Source organism: Rhinolophus ferrumequinum (assembly GCF_004115265.2).
Source record: "Rhinolophus ferrumequinum isolate MPI-CBG mRhiFer1 chromosome 15 unlocalized genomic scaffold, mRhiFer1_v1.p scaffold_54_arrow_ctg1_1, whole genome shotgun sequence".
Taxonomy (NCBI): Eukaryota; Metazoa; Chordata; class Mammalia; order Chiroptera; family Rhinolophidae; genus Rhinolophus; species Rhinolophus ferrumequinum.
Window position 1 is genome coordinate 13,592,045 of NW_022680357.1, and position 22,236 is coordinate 13,614,280.

Sequence of the window (22,236 nt, forward strand, 5' to 3'; positions counted from 1 at the left end):
TGTCTCCCCATAGGTTTGTTTTAGAGATTAGACAAGTTAATATCTGTGCCTGGGCCTGTTTAAGGCTTTGCTATGATGGTATCTAAACCTCTCCAGAGGAAAAAAAGAGACACCCTCCTCCTGCCACCTTAAGCACCGTCTATTCCCTTGATTTGAAATCTGCCCCTCACCCTCAATCACAGGTCTTCTGCAGTTCTGGTCAGAGACGGTGTCCTTTACTCTAGTTCTTGGTCTGTTTTCACGTGAGGTTAAAAAACCCTCTGCAGAGAGCGTGAGGCCAGCGTGGCCAGTGCCCGCCCCTCTTGATTGATGGCCGCTCCAGGACTGGAGGTGGCCTCTGGCTTTGGTTCAGGACAGTTGGGTCACTTTCAACAGGATCCTCTGCTACGGTTTGCTTAGCTCCTGTGTGCGTGGGGCTTTCTGGGTGTTCACTGGGAATGGCCCAGCGTGTGCGTGCTGCTCCTTCTCTTGCTGTTTGAGTTATTTCATTTCCTTTGGACCTTTGCTTATCCCTGGGATGGTTGGGTCAGAGGCGAGGGGATGGGTTCCTCTGGCTTTTCTTTGTGTGTTTCTGGGTTGCTCTTCAGGTAGATTTATTCACTTGTAGAAAAGTATTTAATGAGCGCCTACTGTATGCAGGTGAATTAAGGGATGTGGTCCTGCTTTGGGAAAGTCACAGGTAGGAGGAGGAGACAGACACTGGAGGACACACAGGGAAATCGTTGGTAGTGTGGGGCGGTTCCCAAGTGCCGTGAATTCTTCCTGACAGGACCCTGTGGAGCAGGGATGGCGTTACTCCTGAATTATGAATGGGGAAACTGAGGCAGGGACTGGTGACGTCACCCAGTTAGTAAGTGGCAGAGCCAGATTCAAACCCAGGCTGTCTGGCTCCAGAGTCTGGTTGGGAAGCCCTGCCCCATGCTGCCCAATAAACATGGGTGCTGAAGGCAGAACACAGGTTTGGGTCCTAGTGAATAACCGGGGCGGGGGCACTTTAGACAGCTAGGGCCGCTCTCCCCCGGCCGGTGTTTGAGGTGACACTGGAAGGCTGAGGGGCTGGCCGGGCCAAGGGCGTTCCTGGTGGGAGGCCCTGAGGTGAGAAAAGCTGGCTGCGTTTGTATGTAGAGCATCAGAGACGGGGGGGAGAGGGGGCTCACGGCCTGATTTAATAGCAACTATGATCTAATAATAATTACTACCCCTCATGTGCTCCCAGGCACTGTGCAAAGACACTTTCCATGTAATCCCGAAGACAGCCCTATGAAATTGATAGGCTATTACCATATCCATTTTACAGCTGGGGAAACTGAGGCCCAGAGAGGTTATGTGACTTGCCCAAGGCCATACAGCTCATATGCAGCAGAGCTGGGATGGAATCCCAGCCGTTTGGCCCAGAGTCTAGGCTCTCAAACAGGGTACCATCCTGCCACTGTGATGGGATTGTCCCCAGTTGCCCCCATGGTGGCCTGTTTTAAAAAGGCTGTTGTGGGTGCTTCCCAGGTGAGTGATATGCCAGGACAGCTCTGGGGTGGGCCAGAGTGGAGTCTTTTCCCACGGGCTGTGCTAAATGCCTGGCTAATCCTAAGAGAATGGACGTCTTCTGGGGGGCAGAGGGGCGTGCTCAGCATTCCGGCACATGGCTTTATGTGCTGCTGTTTTCACTTAAAGAATGACGATGACGAGGCCCGTGCTCTTGACCACTGAGTCGTGGTTCCTTCTTCACCACCACCTCCTCCTGGCCTGTCTCCACGGTTATCCAGTCGTCTGGCGACACTTGGGTGTTTCCATGTCTGGGCCCCTGTGGATAATGCTGCAGTGAGCCCGGGGTGCCGGTATCTCTTCGCGGTCGTGATTTCATTTCCTTTGGATACACTCAGTGATGTTTCAAGACTAAATTCCCCTAGGGGTGGGAGCACGGGGTCAGCGTTTATCGTTATCTTTACGGTTGTCAGTTGTCGCTGGGACTCTCCAGGTTGTCAGCCTAACCTGGGCCACCTTTTTTTCTGCCTGTGGGGCTTAAGTGAAGCCCTGTTGGCCTTTAGGTCAGGCCTTCCTGTGTTTTCTTCTTTAGCTTAAGGAGTCATTTCTAAGGGAATTCGTTGGGCTCTTGTTTGGAATAGAAAAGATTGGCAGTGACCCAGGTGGCAGCCAGTAGGGACCTGGGGAAGTACAATACGTTCCACTCATTCAGGGGTGGAGTGAGGATGCTTTCAGAAGGAAGTAAGAAATAAGGGTGAGGCCAGCCTCCAGGATCTCATTTTTCAGTGAAAACATCAAGGTCAAGTTGCCATGTTTGGTAAAATACGTCTTGTGTAAAGAGAGGCACAAATAGGGATGCTTAGTTGTATTTGCTTGTGTTTGCATAATGAACGCCAGAAGGACACACAAGAAACTCACAAATGGGGTTGCGTTTGTGTATGGGGGTGGGGCGCCCGGGACCGGACAGAGGGGCCTAGGCTCTAGGCTCACAGGGCAAGGGAGGAAAAGTTCCTTTTTACTGTATTCTCTCTCTCTCTTTCTCCAGCTCCAAGTCTATTCCCCACCATAGTTCTCTGGTTCTCTCTCTCTCTCTCTCTCTCTCTCTCTCTCTCTCTCTCTCTCTCTCACAAATACACGTACTACACACAAATATTTAAATGTGAGTCATGTATTGCCTATTCAACTGAAATTTATCAATCACTTTGTATTTCCTGTTGTTTCCCGATCCCATCCTTCAGAAGCATTTCCTAAGCAGCTCCCCTGCAGGGGTGTCTGGGTTGTAAGCCTGCGGGAGAGCGGTTGCTGCAGGGCTGAGTTTGGGTGAGGCAGGGCCAGGGCAAGGCGAGGCAGGGGTATCGAGGCTGCAGTAAGTGTCAGCTTGGCAGGGGCACAAGCAGCCCTTGTTTCCTGCCGGCTGTATCTGCTATATGAGTGTCCTGTGGCTTCTATAACATGTCACCGCAAACTTACGGCCTAAAGCAACACGGGTTTGTTCTCGCCAAGTTTGGAGGTCAGAAGTCCACACTACAGTGCTGGCATTGCGCCTGGAGGTTCTGGGGAGAACCCGTTTCCTTGGTGTGGCCGGCTTCTGCAGGTGGCCTGCATTCCTTGACTGGTGGCCCTGCCTCACTTTGACCTCTGCTTCTGTCCTCGCATCTCGTCCTCTGACTCGGACCCTCTCGTCTCGCTCTCTTCCCGTGTAATTCCCTTGTGAGTCCAGGGGTCCCACCTGGGTAACCCAGGAGAATCTCCCATCTCCAGATGTGTAACTGAATTCACATCTGTAGCGTCCCTTTTGCCATGTGAGATAGTTCTAGGGATTGGGATGTGGACATTTTTTGGGGGGGCTCTTCTGCCTACTATACCTGGTCACATAGTTCCTGGCACAGAGTAGGGCTCCGAACATCTTTGTTGGGTGAAAGAAACAACCACTAGGTGAGGCTAGAAATGTGGAAGGGTCATAGTGAGAGATGGAGCCGGAAGCACTCACAGTGACAGCAGTGACATTTCTTGATTGCCCACTGTGTACTCTGGCTCATGTTTAACTAAGAGTGTATTTACGTATCTCATCAGTGTTCCCACTCTACAGATGTGGAAACTGAGGCTTAGTTGCTTGTGCAGTGTCACATGGTGAGGAGCTGAAACCCATCTGCCTATGAGCGGTGTGTGTGGGGTGTGGAACTAAAGGTGGTAAGGATAGGGATTCCGTGAAAACAGGGTTTCTCAGGACCATTGACATTTGGGGCTGCGGAAGTCTCTGTTGTGGGACCTGTGCTGTGCATTGTGGGTATTTGGAAGCACCCGTGGCCTCTGCCCGAAAAATGCCAGCACAACCCTCACCCCAGTGGTGACACCAAAAATGTCTTCAAATGTTCCTGCGGGGTTGGGGACTTGTCTCCTCCCGTGGAGAACTGCTATGTGATAACATATATCAGAGGATGACACGTGAAATCCATGTCCCCATGTCACTCTTAGTGAAAGTCAAAATCCCTACAGTGGCCTGTGAGTCTTACAGTCTGTCCCTGCCTGTCCCCCACCTTCCTCCCTGACTTTATCTCCCCTGACTGTTGAATCATGTCGGCCTCTCTCTCATTGCCCTAAAATGCCACTCATGTTTACACCTCAGGGCCTTTGCACTTGCTGTTTCCTCTGTTCTCCCCCAGGTTCTTTCTGAGATGGCCATTTGGCTCACTACTTGTTTCCTTCAACAAATACACCTTTTCGGGGAGGGCTCCCCCCTTCTCTGAGTTCTTTTTATCAACACACACACACACACACACACACACAGCGTCTCTGGTCAGGTGTCAGGGCCAGGAGGGCAGGCCCTTTGCCCGGTTGTTCCCTTCTGGGTCCTCAGCACCTAGAAATGGTGCTCAGTAAGTGGATGAACGCTGTCAGTCCTGTTGACTGCTGAGTGCCAAGACATACTCCTGTGAATGGCCCATGCCTGACCCCTCACAAACCCCTGGAACAGGACCAAATGGAGAATTTGGGGAAGTTCCAGAATCTGATAAAAGGAGAGGAAGTGGCTGGAGATGAGCTCAGCAGATGGTCAGGGCTGGATGAAGAACGTGAGGACAAGTGTGTCCCTCGTAGGGAAGGGCCCTGGTGAGACGCCTCTCACTGCCTGCTGGGAGCGTTGGGCTCAGGGCAGGTCTGAGCGAGCTGCCTGCTGCTGGCATGTGGGCACCTGTGTCGGGGAGTCGTGGCTGTTTTCTTCCTGGCACTGGAAGTCCTGTTACGATGGGAGTCTTGGTTTTGCATGTAACTCCTGCCCCTTTCTCGTCAAGGTGTTTGATTCTTGGGCCTGAGGGTCCGCTGAGGATTTGGGGCTCTCGCCCTGCCTTCCTGGGTGCTGGGGGTAAGGTCTGGATGCAGCCCTCCCCTCACCCCATATTTCTGGGCTTTATTCTTAGCTCTGGTGAGTCAGCAGGTGAGGGAAGATTGCAGTTCTGCTCGGCAGCGGGCAGGGGCATCCCTGCCAGCCTGATGCTGGCGTGGCACTGGCCGCCCTTCTCCCCCCACCCCCTCGCAGTGTGGGGCCTTAGACCTTTCAGGGAACCTCTTGCAGGACTGGTGGGGAAATGGAGGCCCCATGCTGGCTCTGTAAACACGATTCATGTCCAGAAGCCCAGCGGGTCCCCTGACCTGACTGTGAGCCTCCCTCTGTGCCTTTTCTTGCTTCCCTTTGTTTCCCAGCTCCCCCTTGCCTCAACCCCGCAACTGTGTTGGTTCTGAATATGGCTTTATTAACGGCCTGTCATCTCATCCTGGCTGCGCCCTGCACGGTTCCCTCCTTTGCAGAAGAGCTAGCTGGGGCTCGGAGCCAGCCTCTCTGGGTTTGAATCCCGGCTCTGCCAGGTCCTGCCCATGTGCCGTCTAGCAAGTCCTCTACCTCTATTTGCCTGTGTCCCTCTCTGTAAAATGGGAAGAAGCCAGGAACTACCTCATCGGGTGGCTGTGATGACGAAAAGGAACGATGCGGGTTACCCCCGGACACAATCCCGGCCTACGAGTCCGTGCTCCTTAGGGGCTGCCGTCTTGCTGTCGCTGTGACCCCTGTGATGCGCCTGAGATCCCGCCCTGCGGGTTTGCACCCTGCAGAGTGGCTGCTGGTGCTGAGCCAATAGCCTGTGGGCGCCCTGCCCATCCCAGCCCGTGTCAGGCAGCTCTGGGCAAGCTCCTAAGCCTGCAGGCCGCACGTGGTAGGTTCCATCATTAGTCCTGTTCTGCACACGAGGGAGACCAAGGCGGGAGAGATGAGCTCGTTTTCTGGAGGTCAAGAGGTGAGTGAGCAAGGGCGAGCGGGTGCACCTCCAGGCCTGCGGCGCCAGGTCCCCTCTTTGTTGTTTGTTGTGTTTTATTTATCCCCTTCTTTCTTTCTCTCCCTCCCTCCCTTCTTCATTGATGAAAAGGTGACACCCATACGGGTCTCTGCCCCGTGCCTTTGCTGTGCCATCCCTCGGCCTTGTACAAGCTTCCCCTGGATCTTTGCAAGGCCGGTTCCTCCTGACCATCCCAGTCTTTGCTGAGACGTCACCTTCCCAGACCTTCACCCGGTACTTGCCGTCCCAACACCCTTCCCCTTTCCTCCTTAGCAAGTATTTGCCCTTTGTAGTTAGGTGTTGATTTGTGACCTCCCATCTTTAGTGGACTGAGAGTCTTCAGAGGGCAGGGACTGCGTCTGGGTAGGTGCTCAGTAAATATTTATCGTAGGATGGAATGAATGAGTGAACGAATGAAACCCTGCACTTGTGTTTGTTGATCAGTCTCTTGGCCAGGAACTCAAACTAGAACCTTTTGGGTCATCTCCTTTAACCCTCCTGGTAATTCTGTAATAGGTTGGTCCCTAAATCAGTCCCATTTCACAGATGAAGAAACTGAGGCCTAGTAAGCCCATTGCATTAGGGTAGTGAGGGCAGTTTTCTCTCCAGGGGACATTTGGCAATGTCTGAAGACAGTTTTGATCGTCACAACTGGCTGTGCCTGCTGCTTGCAGGTTATGTGACCTCAATTTCTATATCTGTAAAATGGGTTGAATTATACTGCCTGCCTCTCAGAGTTGTTTGTGAGAATCAGCATGCTGTGTGGTTCTGGTGTCTGTTGGGTAAAGGTCAGGGATGCTGCTCAACATCCTACGAGGCACAGGACAGCCCCTCAAAACAAAGCATTTGATGGCCCCCATTTCAGTAGTGCCGAGGCTGAGAGACACATATCTGACCCAGACCTTGAACACTATGTTCTTAAAGCATCAGGCTGCATTGCTCACTTTGGGTAGGTGGGTAGTGGGCGTTGTAGAATGTTTCTGTGTCTGAGTCTGAACATTGCTTCTCCAAGGTGCACAGGTGAGCTTGGAATCCCTAAGGCCTGAGCTTGGAATCCCTAAGCCCTGAGGACATTTCTTGCCCCAGAGAATGTTGCCTTCCAAGCTGCCTCAGGCTGCACGGTGAGGCCATTGACCTTGCAAAGCCCTTAAAGTTCTAAGCACCTGGTTGAGGGGTGGTGGAGCCCAGGAGTTACGAGCTCAGTGTCAGACTATCTGTGGGTTCAAGTCCCGGCTCTGCCTCTTCCTGGTTCTGTTCAGCCCGAGCAAGTTCTGAACCTGTCTGGACTTCCAAAGTTCTCACCTGAAAACGACGAGTTTTCATAGTCCTGGCTTTGTAGGGCGGTTGTGAGGTTTACGTGGACTTGTGCTTGGAAAACAGCGCTGTGCCTGGATGGCAAATACTGCTGTTATTAAAGTGCCCGATACATGTGTGCTTTCTCTTAGTTCTCAGCTCAGCATTTAGACATGTCTACCCTTAGACTCCTGCTGCTGCTATTTATTTATTTAACGTGTGAACTCGGTGGTTTTTTTGGTTTTGTTTTGTTATCGTTATTATTATTTTAGAGGGAATACATGCAGAGTAAAAAATTCAAACAGTACCAAAGATAATAAAACAAAAACTAATAGTTGCTTCCTCTCACCAGCTGCAGCCCTACCCCCTGGAGATAATCATTGTTAGCTTTTGTTTTTCTTGTCTCCTTCTAAGAAAATTTCCCTGCCTAAACCATATGCTAATGCTAATTTAAAATGGAAACTGTGTAGTACATATAAATGATAAAAAATGCAAACAGTACATTATCTATGCATATAGCGGATTCTACATATGGATTCCGTTTCCTGGCTGTGTATGCTGCTTGCAGGTTATGTGACTTGGCCTCAGTTGTTGTATCTGTAAAATGGGTTTAATTATAGCTCCTGTCTCCCAGGGTTGTTTGTGATAATTAAATGTGATGGAAAGCACTTACCTCTTAACTGTCCCATGCTACGAAGAAACTTCACTCATTCTTCTTCTTTCCATACATGGAGGAAGGTGGCACATGCTTCTTCATTTCTTTCAGGTCTTTGCTGAGATGTCATCTTGGTCCAAGGCCTTTTCTGTCCACCTGATATAAAAATAGCACCTACTGCTCGCCATTATTGTCTGCGCCCTTTATTATTCTTCAGGATACTTGTCGTTAAAAATACATATAGTTGTTTGTTTAGTTGCTGCCTCCATGACAAAATGAAACTCTATGAGAGTGGAAGCTTAATTTATCTCCAAAAGGTATCGGCACCTAGCAGTGTCCTAATAAATGTCCACTGAGCGATAGAAACCCGACTGTGGCAAGTTATTGAGACGACTAAATTGGAAAATGGATGCTCGGACCCCAGTGGAACTCCTGGTACTTAGTAGGTCCCTTGTTCCTAAAAAGAGTCAGGGCACCTCTCCTTCTAGACACTGGTGACCCTGAGTGGCAGTTCAGATTCATAATCACGTTACCCACCTGTTATGCACGTTACCCACTTCCTCTCTGAAGCCTCCTCCTGTCCTGGCTGTGTTCTGAGCAGGGCTCTTTCCCTGGTCCCTGCAGGCCACCTGTCCTTCCAGAAGCTGTGTCAGCCAGGCCAGAGCAGCAGGGTGTGCGGAAGTGCCATGGGGGTCCTGGCTGAGGAAACACCTGGTACATGGTGCTTCTGTGACGAGCATGGCTGAGCTGAGAGGGCTGGTCAGCACCGGGGTCATTTGGCATGAAGCCAAGTCTCGGGCCTGCCCGGTGCCACTTCTTACCTGTGCCCGCAGGACTGAAGTGGCTTCAGAACCTGACCCAGCTGGGAGGAGCGATGGTGCCCCTCGAGGTAGAGAGAATGTGTAGGGTGGACCGGAATCGAGCTGAGGGGGTGTGGCAGGCAGAAGAACGGGCCCTCCAAAGATGTTCCCGACGTGCCCCTCGGAACCTGTGACGTGTTACGTTACATGGCAGAGGGAGTGAAGACGGCACACGGAACTCAGGTTGCTCATCGGCCGAGCTTGGGGTGGGAGATGACCCTGGCTTATCTGGGTGGCCCGAGCTTATACCGAGGCTCCTCGCAGGTAGCAGAGGGAGGCGGGAGAAAGAGCACTGGAGAGAAGGCGGCATGAGAAGGACTGGGCCGGTGCTGCTGGCTTCGAAGGGGGAAGAGGGGCCATGAGCCTGGGAATGTGGGCAGCCTCTGGAAGCTGCAAAAGGCGAGGAAATGGAGTCTCCCTTCGAGACTCCAGAAGGAATGCAGCCCTGTCGACACCTTGGTTTTATTTGAGACCCATGTCAGATGTCCGATTTCTAGAACTGTATGATGACAAAGTGTGTTGTTTTAAGCCACTGAGTGTAGGGCCATTTGTAACAGCAGCCACGGGAAATGGATGCAAGTAATTGGCTGTGAACTTGATGCTGGTTTGAGGACTCAGATCTTCCTCTTGGCTCAGATTTCCCACGGGTGAAGGACAGCGCTGCAGAGGCTCTGAGGATACATGTTACCCATCACTAGGGATCTCTGTGTGTGTGTGTGTGTGTGTGTGTGTGTGTGTGTGTGCACGTGCAGTGGTGGTCAACAGTCAGGCTTCCTGGCTTTGCACCCCAGGTCCATCACTTACAAGCTGTGTGATCTTAGGCAAGTTATGTGACTTCTCTGTGTCTCAATTTCCTCTTCTACCAAATGGGGATCAAAACAGAACTCATAAATAAATGAGTTAATTTGTATAAAATGCAGAGAAACAGTGCCTGGCACATAGAACTCAGTTAAAGCCAGGTGGTGGTATTATTATCAATAATAATATACAGTTATATTAAGCGTATAATGCTATAAACTTCATTTATATTTGTTATAGACTTAAGAATTAAGATTACTGTCAGCTTTTTTTTTTTTTTTTAATTTTTATTGGGGAATATTGGGGAACAGTGTGTTTTTCCAGGACCCATCAGCTCCAAGTCAAGTCGTTGTTTTCAGTCTAGTTATGGAGGGTGCAGCTCACTGACCCATGTGGGAATCGAACCAGTGACGTTGGTGTTATGAACACTGCGCTCTAACCACTGAGCCAACTGGCCGCCCCGTCAGTAGCTTCTTATTGGGTATTGATACACTCTATGGAGCTGTATATAATTTTATTTACTCTTTAGAATACCTTTAAAAGATAGGTATTCTTAGCCTTAGTCATAGATGAGGCTCAGAGAGGTTGAGTAACTTGCCTAAGGTCACACAGTGAATGAATAGAGAAGAAAGCTGGATCTGTAAGAAAAGGGACAAGGGACAGTGGATCTGAACTTGGCTTACTAGGATACTTTGTATTATGAAAGCAAATTCATTTTAAAGTTATGTAAACAATAAAGCAAATTTATTAGGAAAGTCCAGTGGGGATCGAGTCTCGGGCCTGCCCGGTGCCACATCACGCTGCAGGTGAAGCTTGATCCAGCAGCCCACAATGACACCAAACACCAGTTTCTTTCATCTCCACCTTTTACAATGTCGACGTCCTTCTCACACTCAGCATGGTGGTGCCACGCTTTACTTTTCCCTCCCAAACCTGGTGCTTCCCTTGTAAGTGGCTGAGATGTCTGTAAACCGCACGTCCTCACCTGGCATCAGTGGGGACCAGAGAGTCCGTGTCCTTGCTGTGGTTGGCTTATCTTGGGTCAAATGCCCATTCTAGAGCTAATCAGCAGCACACGGCTAAAGGACTGCTGATGGGCTGACGCTAGTGAGGACCCACTCCTGGAGCTTCGCGGGAATGTGTGGCTGAGAGTGGAGGAGGATTTGTTTATGAACACGAGCCAGGGTCTGTTGCCAGAGAAGGGAAACTGTGTGGGGCTTGGGGTGGGGACAGCATGTGCCCACTGCAGTGTGGCCTCTGGGAAGATGTCTTATTCCCTGGTGCCTCAGTTTCCTCATCTGTGAAATGGGGATAGCAGCAGTGCCTCTTGTGAGGACTGGGTGGGGTCCTGTCCGTGGGAGACCTGGATCAGTGCTCAGATGTGTTGGTTGTCATTATTCCGTCCAGAGAGAGAAGGGTGTGAGATGACACCACACAATAGAAATTTCATGGACCCCCAAAGCTCGCGGGCCAAGCCGACATGGACTTGTTCCCCAGATCCTTGAATGTCGGGGATGAGGGTGGGGGACGCAGAAGGTGACTAAGCCATGGAGATGTCCTGTGAAGAGACACCTCGGTTGGGGAAGTCGGTGTGTACTTTCTTGAGCTGTCCTTGGGTGAGGATCCCCAAAGTGCAGAGCCTGCCAGCGCTGGTGACCGTTTTCTGGTGTCCTGGGCAGAATTTTGTTTCTTGGCAGTTGGACCCGTAGATGCTCTGTTAGCAGAATCACAGAGTGGAGTTCCGACCTGCATGATTTCCGAAGCTCCGTGGATGAGGAGACAAAGCCCTGGAAGGAGAGCAGGAGTAGCTGTCCTCCCTGGGGTTAGGGGCAGTGAGTGACCGCAGACTCATGCAGCCGTCCTTCCCTAACCTTCTAATAGCCCTCAGCATTCGCTGTTTCCCCCAGAAACCCCACATAGAGGGCCACACTGCTTGTCTCCACGGGTAGTGAGGGTGTGCCTTTGGACAGAGAAGACGTCCAGTTCCCAGCCAGTGGGGGACACACTTATCTTCACGACTGTGACAGTTGTGGTCAGGGCCCCCGTTGTCTGTGCCGGGAGCAGTGACTGAGGCTGTGTGTGGGTGGGGGACGAGACGCCGTGTTGGCTGCCTTGTGCAGCAGTGAAAGTTCATGTTCGCAGTCACATTTCCCCATTTCATGCTCCCTCTTCCTTCCGCCTGCCTCCGTCTCTGCCCTCTTGATCAGGGTTGGCCATCTGACTTTGAGCAGGAAGCTGCCCTCTGCAGGGTAAATGCTTTCCTTTGCTAAGCGTTGCCCTGACCTCTCCTTCCTGCACGTGTCCTTAGATGTTCCCCAATTTCCTCTTGCTCACTTCCTAACTTGAGCTTTTCTTTGTCCTTTACGCTTCCTGGCTGGGCAGTACTGGTGGCAGGGGTGGCGATTATTAAGAATTATTCATATCTGCTCCTGCTAATAGCCCCGGCTAATGTCTCAAGAACCTGCATAGCAGTTCTTACGCATACTCCCTTCCAGTCCCTTGTGTTTTCTTTTCTTTTTTTTTTTTTAAAGATTTTTATCGGGGAAGGGGAACAGGACTTTATTGGGAAACCAGTGTGTACTTCCAGGACTTTTTCCAAGTCAAGTTGTTGTCTTTTCAATCTCAGTTGTGGAGGGTGCCGTTCAGCTTCAAGTTGTTGTCCTTTCAGTCTTAGTTGTGGAGGGCGCAGCTCAGCTCCAGGTCCAGTTGCCGTTGCTAGTTGCAGGGGGCGCAGCCCATCATCCCTTGTGGGAGTCGAACCGGCAACCTTGTGGTTGAGAGGATGCGCTCCAACCAACAGAGCCATCTGGGAGCTCAGCGGCAGCTCAGCTCAAGGTGCCGTGTTCAATCTTAGTTGCAGGGGGCGGAGCCCACCATCCCTTGCGGGAGTTGAGGAATTAAACTGGCAACCTTGCGGTTGAGAGCCCACTGGCCCAGGTGGGAATCGAACCGGCAGCCTTCGGAGTTAGGAGCATGGAGCTCTAACCACCTGAGCCACTGGGGCGGCCCGCCCTTGTGTTTTCTGGACTGGTGAGGAGACCGAGGCTTGGAGACCTGCCCAGGTTCACATGAGGTCAGAGCCTGAATTTTAATCCACATCCAGTTGATCAGCAAGCCAGGGGTCAGTAACAGGTTCTACTTGGCTGGATTGTTATTTTTTAAAAAGTAAAGTAGGAAATAATGCTAGGAAGGGAAGGCATGGCTTGGGCCATGTGTTTACTTCATGCTGTCTAGGGACCTGTTGAGCAGGGGGATAGGAATCAAAGGTATATACACCGTGGTCCTGGCACTGAGCTCCTTGCGTGGTCCTTGCAGGACAGAAGTATTGACAGATATGTAAGAAAGTCGTGGCAGATGTGGTGGGGTGGAGGGGTCTGATGGCTTGGGGAGTGAGTAGGAAGGATTCTTAAAGGGGGGGTACCTGAGTTGGGTTTTGAAGGATGAATAGGAGTTTGTTATGATGGGAAGACATTGCAGGGAGAACATCTAGCAAAAGATATCCCACAGAACCATTCATGTGGCCAGCAGCTGGGGAGTGCCTTGACGTCAGGGACCATGGCCTTCCTGAATCTCCAGTGCCTGACACATGCTTGACAAGTGTTTATTTGAGGGAATGACGTAGTTGACTTACTGGGGAACAGGGCAGGAGATAATGGAGGGGCTTGAAGGTGGAAGGCCTCTTCATCCACAGCAAAGATCGGCTCCCAGAGGTGATAGGAGCATTGGAGGTTGTTACCCAGAGGGGAGAGGGCAGTGAGATCTGTCCCATTTATTGACACAACTATTTAAGTCTGAATTTTCCTCTGAGCAGGAAAACCTGGCTGCATTCAAACACATATGGAAGGAGCTTTCATTTCATAGAGAAAAGGAAGTTCCGCTACCGTGAGATTATTTTCCGCTATCAGATTGGCAGAGGTCAAAGCTTGTAATACTTGCTAATTGGGGAGTAGTTGCCTTTGTACGTTGTTGGGTGGCGTTTACATTGGCAGTATCTGTTTTGAGGGCAGTGTCTGTCTAAATTTTAAATGTGCGTACCCTTTGACTAAGAGGTTCTCTTTTAAAAGATGATGCTAAAATATGCTTGTTTGTGTGTGATGTCAGGTACTTAAATTATTTATTCCCTGCTGCATTGTTTGTGAGAGTAGCCCAATGCCCATTTGGCAGGATACTGATTAAATAAAGTCAAGTCTATCATACAGTGGAATATAAAGCAACTGGCCCAGAAATGAGGAAGCTGTTTATGTTTAATAATAGGCTTAAGACCCATTATTAAGGGAAAACAAAGTACAGAACAGTAGATGGAGTTGCCTCCTTCCTTGTGATAACAGAAAATATATATTGATTTTTGCTATGTATGCATAAAGTATTTTCTGCAAGGATACGTAAGAAACTGGTAACAGTTGCTTCTAGAGAGAAGAACTTGGGGGTTAAGGGCCAGGATGGAAAGATGGCTGGTTACTCCTACCCTTTGTTTAAAAGAAAAAAAATTACGCTGTCAAGAAGAAAGCAGATCTATGTTACTGATAAAGATCGGTTTTTAATGCTAGTTAAGTAAAAAAAGTAAGGTAAAGAACAGGCGTGTATTAGGGTACGTTTGGGGAAACAAAATAGATACACACTGTACTTGGAAGATATCGAGAAGAAGAATACGTAAGCCAATGGTAGTTTTGCCTGCAGGGTGGGATTGGGGGGGGTTGAGAGTTCAGAGAAGAAGACTTACTTTCCATAGAATAGCATTTTGTGTAATTTGAAACAGTTTTAGGACACAAATGTATTACCTATTAATACAGAGAGAGAGAGACATGGATGGGGGTGTGGGCAGGTGGGTAGATGGTTGGCTGGCTGGCTGGATGTGTTGGTGCATGGGCAGGTGGGTGGGTGGACAGACTAGTGGGTGGATGGATGGATGGATAGATAACTGGCTGTAGCGGGGAGGACTTAGTGGGGCCAGGAGGGGCTGGAATGGTTAGGAAGCTACTGCAATGGTCCAGGCAAGGAAAAACTGTAGCAAGGATCAGGTTATTGAAGTATGTCACACGCACCGAGCTTCTTCTATACATAACTACATATATTAAGCCCCAGCATCATTGACTTATTAGAAGGGCAGATTCCTTTCAAATGACTCTTTTTTGGCAACTGCTCAGAAACTGTTCTGAATATAATCACCTCCAACAGTTAAGTCCCTTTTTTCACCATCACCTTAAGAATTACAACTGGTGTGAAACCAGTTAAAGTAATCAGTCTTTGCTATAAATCACCCGTCTCTATGATGACATTCTTATTTACAAGGCTATCTTCCAAATGCCCAAGTTCAGAGATGAACTTCTCCTTTTTAGGGTTTCTTTGTGTTTAGAAGTTTCCTAGCTAAACCCCTTTGTGAGTGTTAATCTTTTAAAGTTTACATTTCATTGATTCCTTGTTCTTGGTTCTGGAAACATAACCATTTGTATCATAGAACCATATATCAGCCATACCTTTGAAAAACTAGTTTAGATACACTGTATTTGCTTAATACCTAGATCTCTCTCTCTCTCTCTCTGTCTCTCTCTCAAGTCAGATTCTTTATTTTTAAATCATCTTTAACATTTTTAAGTGCATACTTCAGTTGTGTTAAGTATATTCACGTTGTTGTACAGAACTAGGTCTCTTTTTTAAAACGCTTGGAATACATGTTTTGATCCGATTGTCAGATGTTTTCTTTAAGTGAAATGATCTGCTGGTTCTCATCACTTTCTCTTTTAACATTTGTTGATGTTCCCATCACTTTCTCTTTTAACATTTGTTGATGTTCCCATCACTTTCTCTTTTAACATTTGTTGATGTTCCCATCACTTTCTCTTTTAACATTTGTTGATGTGGCTTTAAAGCTTGTATGGAGCTGTTTGATTCCAGCTTCCTCGGAGTTCCTTGGTGGTCTCACTTATCCGATTGTGGGATGGCTTTTGGAATCAGAAATCTGGAGAGAGTATCGTCCAATAGTGGAGAGAGAAGGCTAGGAGAGAAGTGAGCTGCATGGGGACTGGCCATCGGGACACAGGGACCTTATCCCCTTATCCAGGGACTGGCTATTGCCCTGCTCTTGCTGATGGTTTTGAGGTATGAAAATGGCCCAGTGCTGCCATATTTTCTCATATTTTGAAGAGAAGATAGAAATCCAAATTTTTGTATGCAATTTCCTGATTTGAAATGTTGACATCTAATCTAAAAAAAAAAAAAAAATTCAAGTATGCTTAAAACAACAATAATCACAAACTATTTGTGGGCCAAATTGGTCTAAAGGCCACCTGTTTCAGACCTCTAAACTTATGTGACCTAATCAAGGTAGAGACAGGAAATTGAGATCCCAAGATAAGGTAATAACTTTTCCCAAAGTTATAACTGGTCAGTGGTCAGATCAGGACTTGAATTAAATTCTCCATTACTCAAGTCTAACAGCTGGTTGAAGTTTATTCTTGGGCAGACAGACTTAATCTATATACATATGTATTTTTTTGGCATGTCTCTTTAACAAAATGTAGGTTTCGTAAAAAATAAAAGTAATTCAAGCACATTTGTTTCCAAGACTGGATAGTTCAGTGGTAAAACGCAGGGACTCCAAGAGCACATTGCCTGTGTTTCAATTCCACTCCATTTCTTTAGCATCTGGGACACGGGACAAATCACTGAACCTCCCCGTGTCTCAGTTTTCCCATCTAAAAAGGAGGGATAAAGGACGTAGGGAATTAAAGGAGATAATACATAGAAAGCACTTAGAATAGGGCCTAGCTCCCGGAAGAGCAGTTTGAGGATTATCCACGATGCAGGGGGTGATGGTGTTGATGGTGATTTTTTTTTTTTTTCTATTACAGTTGATACTCAATATTAAATTAGTTTCAGGGATACAACTTAGTGGTTAGACATTTGTGTAACTGATGAAGTGATTCTCCCCCCATTTGATACCTCCATAGTGGTGGTGGTGCTGGTGAAAGTGATTGTGATGGTGATGACGGTGGTGACGGTGGTGGTGATGATGGTGATGATGGAGATGGTGATGAAGATTAGAAAGTCCTCGATTCACAAGACAGTAAAGTAGGAGTGCTTCATAGGACTAAAGGACTCTTCAGTTTACAGGAGAATACCCTTCCAGATTCCTTTAAATGTCCGTCTCCCTCTTTTGTAAAGGTTCCAGGCACTTGCCCGGTTCGTGCCACGAGGCATAACTTTCTTCCTCATTCCTTGTTTCTTAGTCTTTCTGGTCCCTGGTCGTTCCAGTTGGGCGTTCTGCCAGAGAGGGGGATCGTGTCTGTATCTCGAATCCCGTGACCGCTGGTTCTGATCTCCATACCGGCCCCTGCTCCTCCTTGATGCGTCCCGTTGACCCCTCGCCTGTGTTTGTGTCTGCAGGAGTGGACCGTCACGTGGAACACCAGCAACCCTGACTTCACCAAGTGCTTTCAGAACACCATCCTCGTGTGGGTGCCTTGTGTTTACCTCTGGGTCTGCTTCCCCTTCTACTTCCTCTATCTGTCCCACCATGACCGGGGCTACATTCAGATGACACATCTCAACAAAGCCAAAACTGTAAGTCCTCGTGGGGCAGAGGTTGGGCCTGGGTGGGGAGTTGCGGTTCGTGAAAACTGACATGTTTCTTCTGCTACATCGGCCCGGAGTTCCTTTTTCTAGAAGACGGGATAATGATGTGGTAGATGAAGGCTGGGGCCCTGGAGTGAGACGGGGGTTCCGGGGTTGGCTCTGCCCCGTACTCGTTGTAGGGCTTCGAACACATCTTTTTAGCCTCCGTGAGCCTCAGCTCTGCGTAATTACAAAGGGGTTGATAGGATCTAACTCAAGAGATTGTCAGGACATCATCAGGAGATCTTCCTCCTGGACCACGGATATCCTTTTACTTAAAAGAGGTTTTATCTTGAAATAATTTCACACTGTAGAAAAGTTGCAAGAGTGATACCAAGAACTCTCCCTCACTCTGTATACCTCTTGCTCTCAGTCACCAATTTTTAACATTTTGCCATATTGGTTTTATCATTCGCTTTTGTCCTCTCCATATACACCTATTGTTTTGGTTCTGAATTATTTGAGAAGAGGTAGCAGCCACCATGCTCCTTTACCCCTTAACTCTTCAGTGCCTCTTTCCTCAAAGCAGAGCTATTCTTATAATGTAACCACAGTACAATTATTAAAATCAGGAAACTTAACATGGACACAGTGGGGTTTTTTTTTTAACAAAATCTGTCTGCGTTCCCATTTTGTCAGTTGTCCCAATACTGTCTGTCCTTTCGAGCATTTTTCTCCCCCGGTTCAGGATCCAGGCCAAGGTCACATATTGCATTGGGTCATGTTGCCCCGTTAGTTTTCTTTCATCTGGAAGTTCTCTTCACTGTTCTCTGTGTTTTGTGACATTGTCAGAGCTGATAAATGTGGGCCTTTTGTTTCAGAATGAGTCCTCAACTTGGGCCTGTAATGTTTCATCGTGAGTAGATTCAGGAAACACATGTCTGGCTGGAAAACGGCAAGGGGGATGCTGTTGTGTCCTCAGGCTGTTACATCCAGGGTGACACGGTAACCAGCTCGTTGATTCGGTCAGAATGGCGCCTGCTTCTCTGGGGCACAGTTACTATTCTTCCCCCTAAAGATAAGCCTTCTGAGGGGAAGTTGTGTTAAAGAGCGTGTACACACCACGTTCCTTATTCACTTTCTCCCCTTGACTTGGCATGTATCCATCTCAGGAGTTTTTGTTTGTATTTTTGCTGTGTGTGTGTGTGTGTACACGCGTGCGCGCGTGCATGCTTTACAAACATATTATTCTCACACATCTGAAATTGACACACGAGTGCCAGTTCATTTCACAGGTTCTGAAACCAAGTATGTCCAAAAGGTAAATTCTGAAAGCATTGTTGATGTAGCAAATGAATATATCAAAAACAAGAACTCCATGCAAATGCTTACATTTAAAAAATAGTCTACTTATTAAGTGTGCTTGAACCCACCACGTGTGGAATTGAAGGTCACTGAATATGGAGTCAGGTTCTGCTAAACACTTGCTGATGCTAGAGAACATCCCTGCCAGCTGAGAATTTAAGAGTTTTCCAAGGTTTCTAATCATGCTAAAAAAAAAAAAAAGAGAGAGAAATAATATCTGAGGCCCGGATGTGAGCAAAGGGCTAGTATGTGAGGGAGATTACATAGAAGTCCGAAAGGCTGGTCCCTGGAACTCAGTGTGGCTTTGCCGTTGTCTAAGTAGCGCCAGGTAGTCAGCAACGCTCTAGAGATCACTTATATCTCATAATTACGCCTCGCTCAGTAATTTTTTAAAGCCACATTTCCCAAGGCTTGTTTCCATAAACCCTTGGTAAACAGGAAAACGTGAATGCAGCTTTTACTTTCACCGATAATCTCACAGTTCCAGCCTATCTCAAAATGCGATCTGTTTCCCTTTCTTGAATTAGACCTAATATCTTCCTTACACGCCTGGGAGCACTTTGAGCTTTCCCTGGGAAACAACATCTGCCTTTAAAATATAAATCAGATTTTGTTCTTGCCTTGCTCAAAAACCCTCCAGTAATTTCTCACTACACTCTAGAAGTCCTGTCAGTGGCTCCAGGCTCCTCTTCCTCAGTGGCCTGTCATCTCCTGCCATGCCCATTGCTCTTTCCACAGCAGCCCTAAATCCACCCAGCATGCTCCTACCCCAGGGCCTTTGCACTTGCTGTACCCTCTGCCTGACTTGCTCCTTCCCTCAAATACTCACTTTTGGCTCTTTACTCAGACGTTACCTGATGGGAGTGGCTTCCCTGACACCCTCTCTCCATTTTCATTTTTTCTCATATCACTTATTACTCTGGCATTATAGTATATATTTTTCAGTTTGCTTCTTGCCTGTTTGCTTTCACCAGAATCTAAGCACCATGAAGGCAGGCACTTGTTTTTTTTAAATTAGTTTCAGGTGTACAACATAGTAGTTAGACATTTATATACCTCACAAAATGATAACCCCAATAAGTCTGTTACCCATCTGACACCGTACGTACCATGTTTCCCCCAAAATAAGACCAGGTCTTATACCGTATTTCCCCGAAAATATTTTAAGTTTTGCTCCAAAAGACGCATTAGGGTGTATTTTCAGGGGATGCCTTATTTTTTCATGCACAACAATCTACATTCAAATACAGTCATGTCATCTTCTTCTGGAACATCGTCATAATGTACTAAATGCATCCGTCTGGCTGACGATCTTAATTGGGGCTTATTTTTGGGGTAGGTCTTAGTTTTGGGAAAACACGGTAGTTATTACAATATCATTGACTGTATTCTCTATGCTGTATTTTATACTCCCGTGACTATTTTTTTTTTAAATTATAGTTGACATTCAATATTTTATATTAGTTTCAGGTGTACAGTGTAGTGGTTAGAGATTTATATAATTTATGAAGTGATCCCCCTGATAAGTCTAAGGCAGGCACTTTTGTCTGCTTTGTTTCCTTTTGTACCCTTGGCACTTTGCAAAGTGTGTGGCCCAGTACATTTTGGCTGGATGAATGTTGTTGAATAAATGCTTATTGTGAGAAGGGTCTTATGCCAGCGGCTGGGGTTGCTCATACAGACAAGCTCTAGACTGAGCTCTTGAATTTTCAGGTGCTGGGGTGACTAGTGACCAGACAAATAAGTCACGCCTGGAGTACAGGGGAGGGGAGGATGCGGGTTACAGACAAGTGAGGTGGCTCAGATGGTGGCTCACACTACGTAGCACTTGGCCGTGTTCCAGAGGATGTGTGCTACGCCCAAGGGACCCATCTGATAGTTTAGGGGTTGGTTGGTCCCCCTGAGGCTGAGCAGGGGTGAGTTTCAGTGCATCCATTTTAAGCCTTGCATATACTTCTCTTCCAGGCCTTGGGGTTTTTGCTGTGGCTCGTCTGCTGGGCAGACCTCTTCTACGCTTTCTGGGAAAGAAGTTGGGGCCGGTTCCCAGCCCCCGTGTTTCTGGTCAGCCCAACGCTCTTGGGTATCACCATGGTAAGTAGCAGCTGGTACTGTGAAGACCAAAAGCAGTGGCCGGCATTTAGAAATGAGAGGATCTCCCAGTAAAAATCCAGAAATCTGGCTTCTCTTGAAAAACTCAAAGAGCTGGTGACACCGGACTTGGGCAGCAGTCAGCTGGAGCTGAGGGATGACTGCAGCCTTTTATGGGGCATGTGCTGGCCAGGTTACCACAGTTCCCAGCGGGCCCTATTGCCCTCCCTGCCCTGGAGGCTGAATGGCACGTACCATCCTCCACTGCGCTTGCTGTACTCTGTTCTTGCACTGGCTCGCTCAGTCGTTTATATTAATTGCTCAAGATCCAATGGCTTCTTAAGTTTTCAGGCTCTGGTGCAAGGGTAGGATGCCAGGCTGAATAAGAAACTACCCTGCCCCACGGGGGTTTCTAATTTAGTGGGAGATACAGGCAGGGGAAGTACTTTATTGCAGCTGACATGTTCTGAGTACTTACTATGTCTAATTCTCAGAACAAGCTTGTGAGATAGGGGCTGCTTTGTCTCTATTTTAAGGTGAGGTGACTAAGGCACAGAGAGGTTGTGTACCCTGCTAAAAGTCACACAGCTAATACATAGCCAAGGGAGGGGTGATCACCCCAGAGGCCATGCTTTTAGCTCTTGCATTCCACAGTGACATGCTCTGAATTAAGAGCCATTCCTGCAAGGTACCATGTGTCTTGAGTCCTCTGAGAAGTGTTGCAGAATGAGTTAGGGAGCAATTTTGGGGCAGGATGTTTTGAGCAGGGAGAACAGTGTGTCCAAAGAAGGGTTGGAGACTAAAAGGGAGTATCTGGGGAAGGAAGATGAGCCGTTCTATGAAGCAGGGCCGTGGAGTGGGGCTTCAGGGGGCAGGCAGTGGACACGACAGAAGATGGGTCAAGAAAGGCCAGGTGGAACCAGATTGTGGGGGGACCACAGATCCTTAGCTCACATGTTAACAGCGTGTGCTCTGTGCCAGGCACTGTCCTAATCCCTTTGTGTATCAACTCGTTTAAGAATGTTTGCTCATCATCCCCATCTTGTCGATAAGCAAGTTGAGGCACAGAAAAGTTCAGGAACTGGTCCACGGTCACACAGCCAGTAAGCGGCAGAGCCGGCTTCACACCCAGGCTGTGTGGCTCCAGTGTCTGCCCCTCTGTGTTGATGGTGCTCTTTGCTTATACCTGGCTCTCCTGCTGGGCTTGGCGCTCCTTTCTGTCCTGAGAGCCTGGCACCGTGCTTGGTATGCAGTAAGCACTCCAGAAATGTGTTGAAGGCATGGAGAAATAAAGGCTTGGCTGTGCTGGCCTGAAGGTCTTGGGCTCTACATTGTGGCAAGCGGAGGTCAAGGTGGACTCATTTGGCCTGGAGTAGCTCCTACTCCCTTCACTTTCCCTGTTCCTGGTCTTTTGATTCTTCAGTCAGGCCTTAGTCTGTGATGCTGGGGCCACGGGTGTGATAGCTCTGAGCTGGGCTGGCTGAGAGGTGCACTGGCCTGTGAGATCCTCAGTCTCTCTGCCCCTCATCTGGGGCTGCTTTCACGCTACTGTAGCAACAGTGAGTAGTTGTGACAGAGTCTGTGGTCCACAAAGCTAACACATTTACTATCTGGTCTTTTAAGCGAAAGTGTGTCCATCTCTGTTCTACACTTTCCCCTGACTTTTCCGTCCTCTCCCAGATCTATACACGGTCTCATTAAATTCCCACAACTCTCTAGTTAGGTGCTGTTATCACTTCCATGTTGTAGACAAGGCAGTGGAGGCTCAGAGAGGTTCAGTAACTTGCCCAGGGTCACCCAGCAAGGTGAGAGCAGAGCTGGG

The 22,236-nt window shown here is 48.3% G+C and overlaps 1 protein-coding gene across 2 annotated transcripts in view; it reads left to right on the plus strand.

The window, feature by feature from the left end:
• The window catches only part of ABCC1 (ATP binding cassette subfamily C member 1), a 116,163-nt gene that overhangs the window by 12,615 nt on the left and 81,312 nt on the right, over window positions 1-22,236 (plus strand). For both annotated transcript variants that reach the window (XM_033101156.1, XM_033101157.1), the window contains exons 2-3: window positions 16,794-16,970; window positions 20,292-20,417. In XM_033101156.1, coding sequence (XP_032957047.1) covers window positions 16,794-16,970; window positions 20,292-20,417 — 303 coding nt within the window. The remainder of the gene's footprint in view (window positions 1-16,793; window positions 16,971-20,291; window positions 20,418-22,236) is intronic.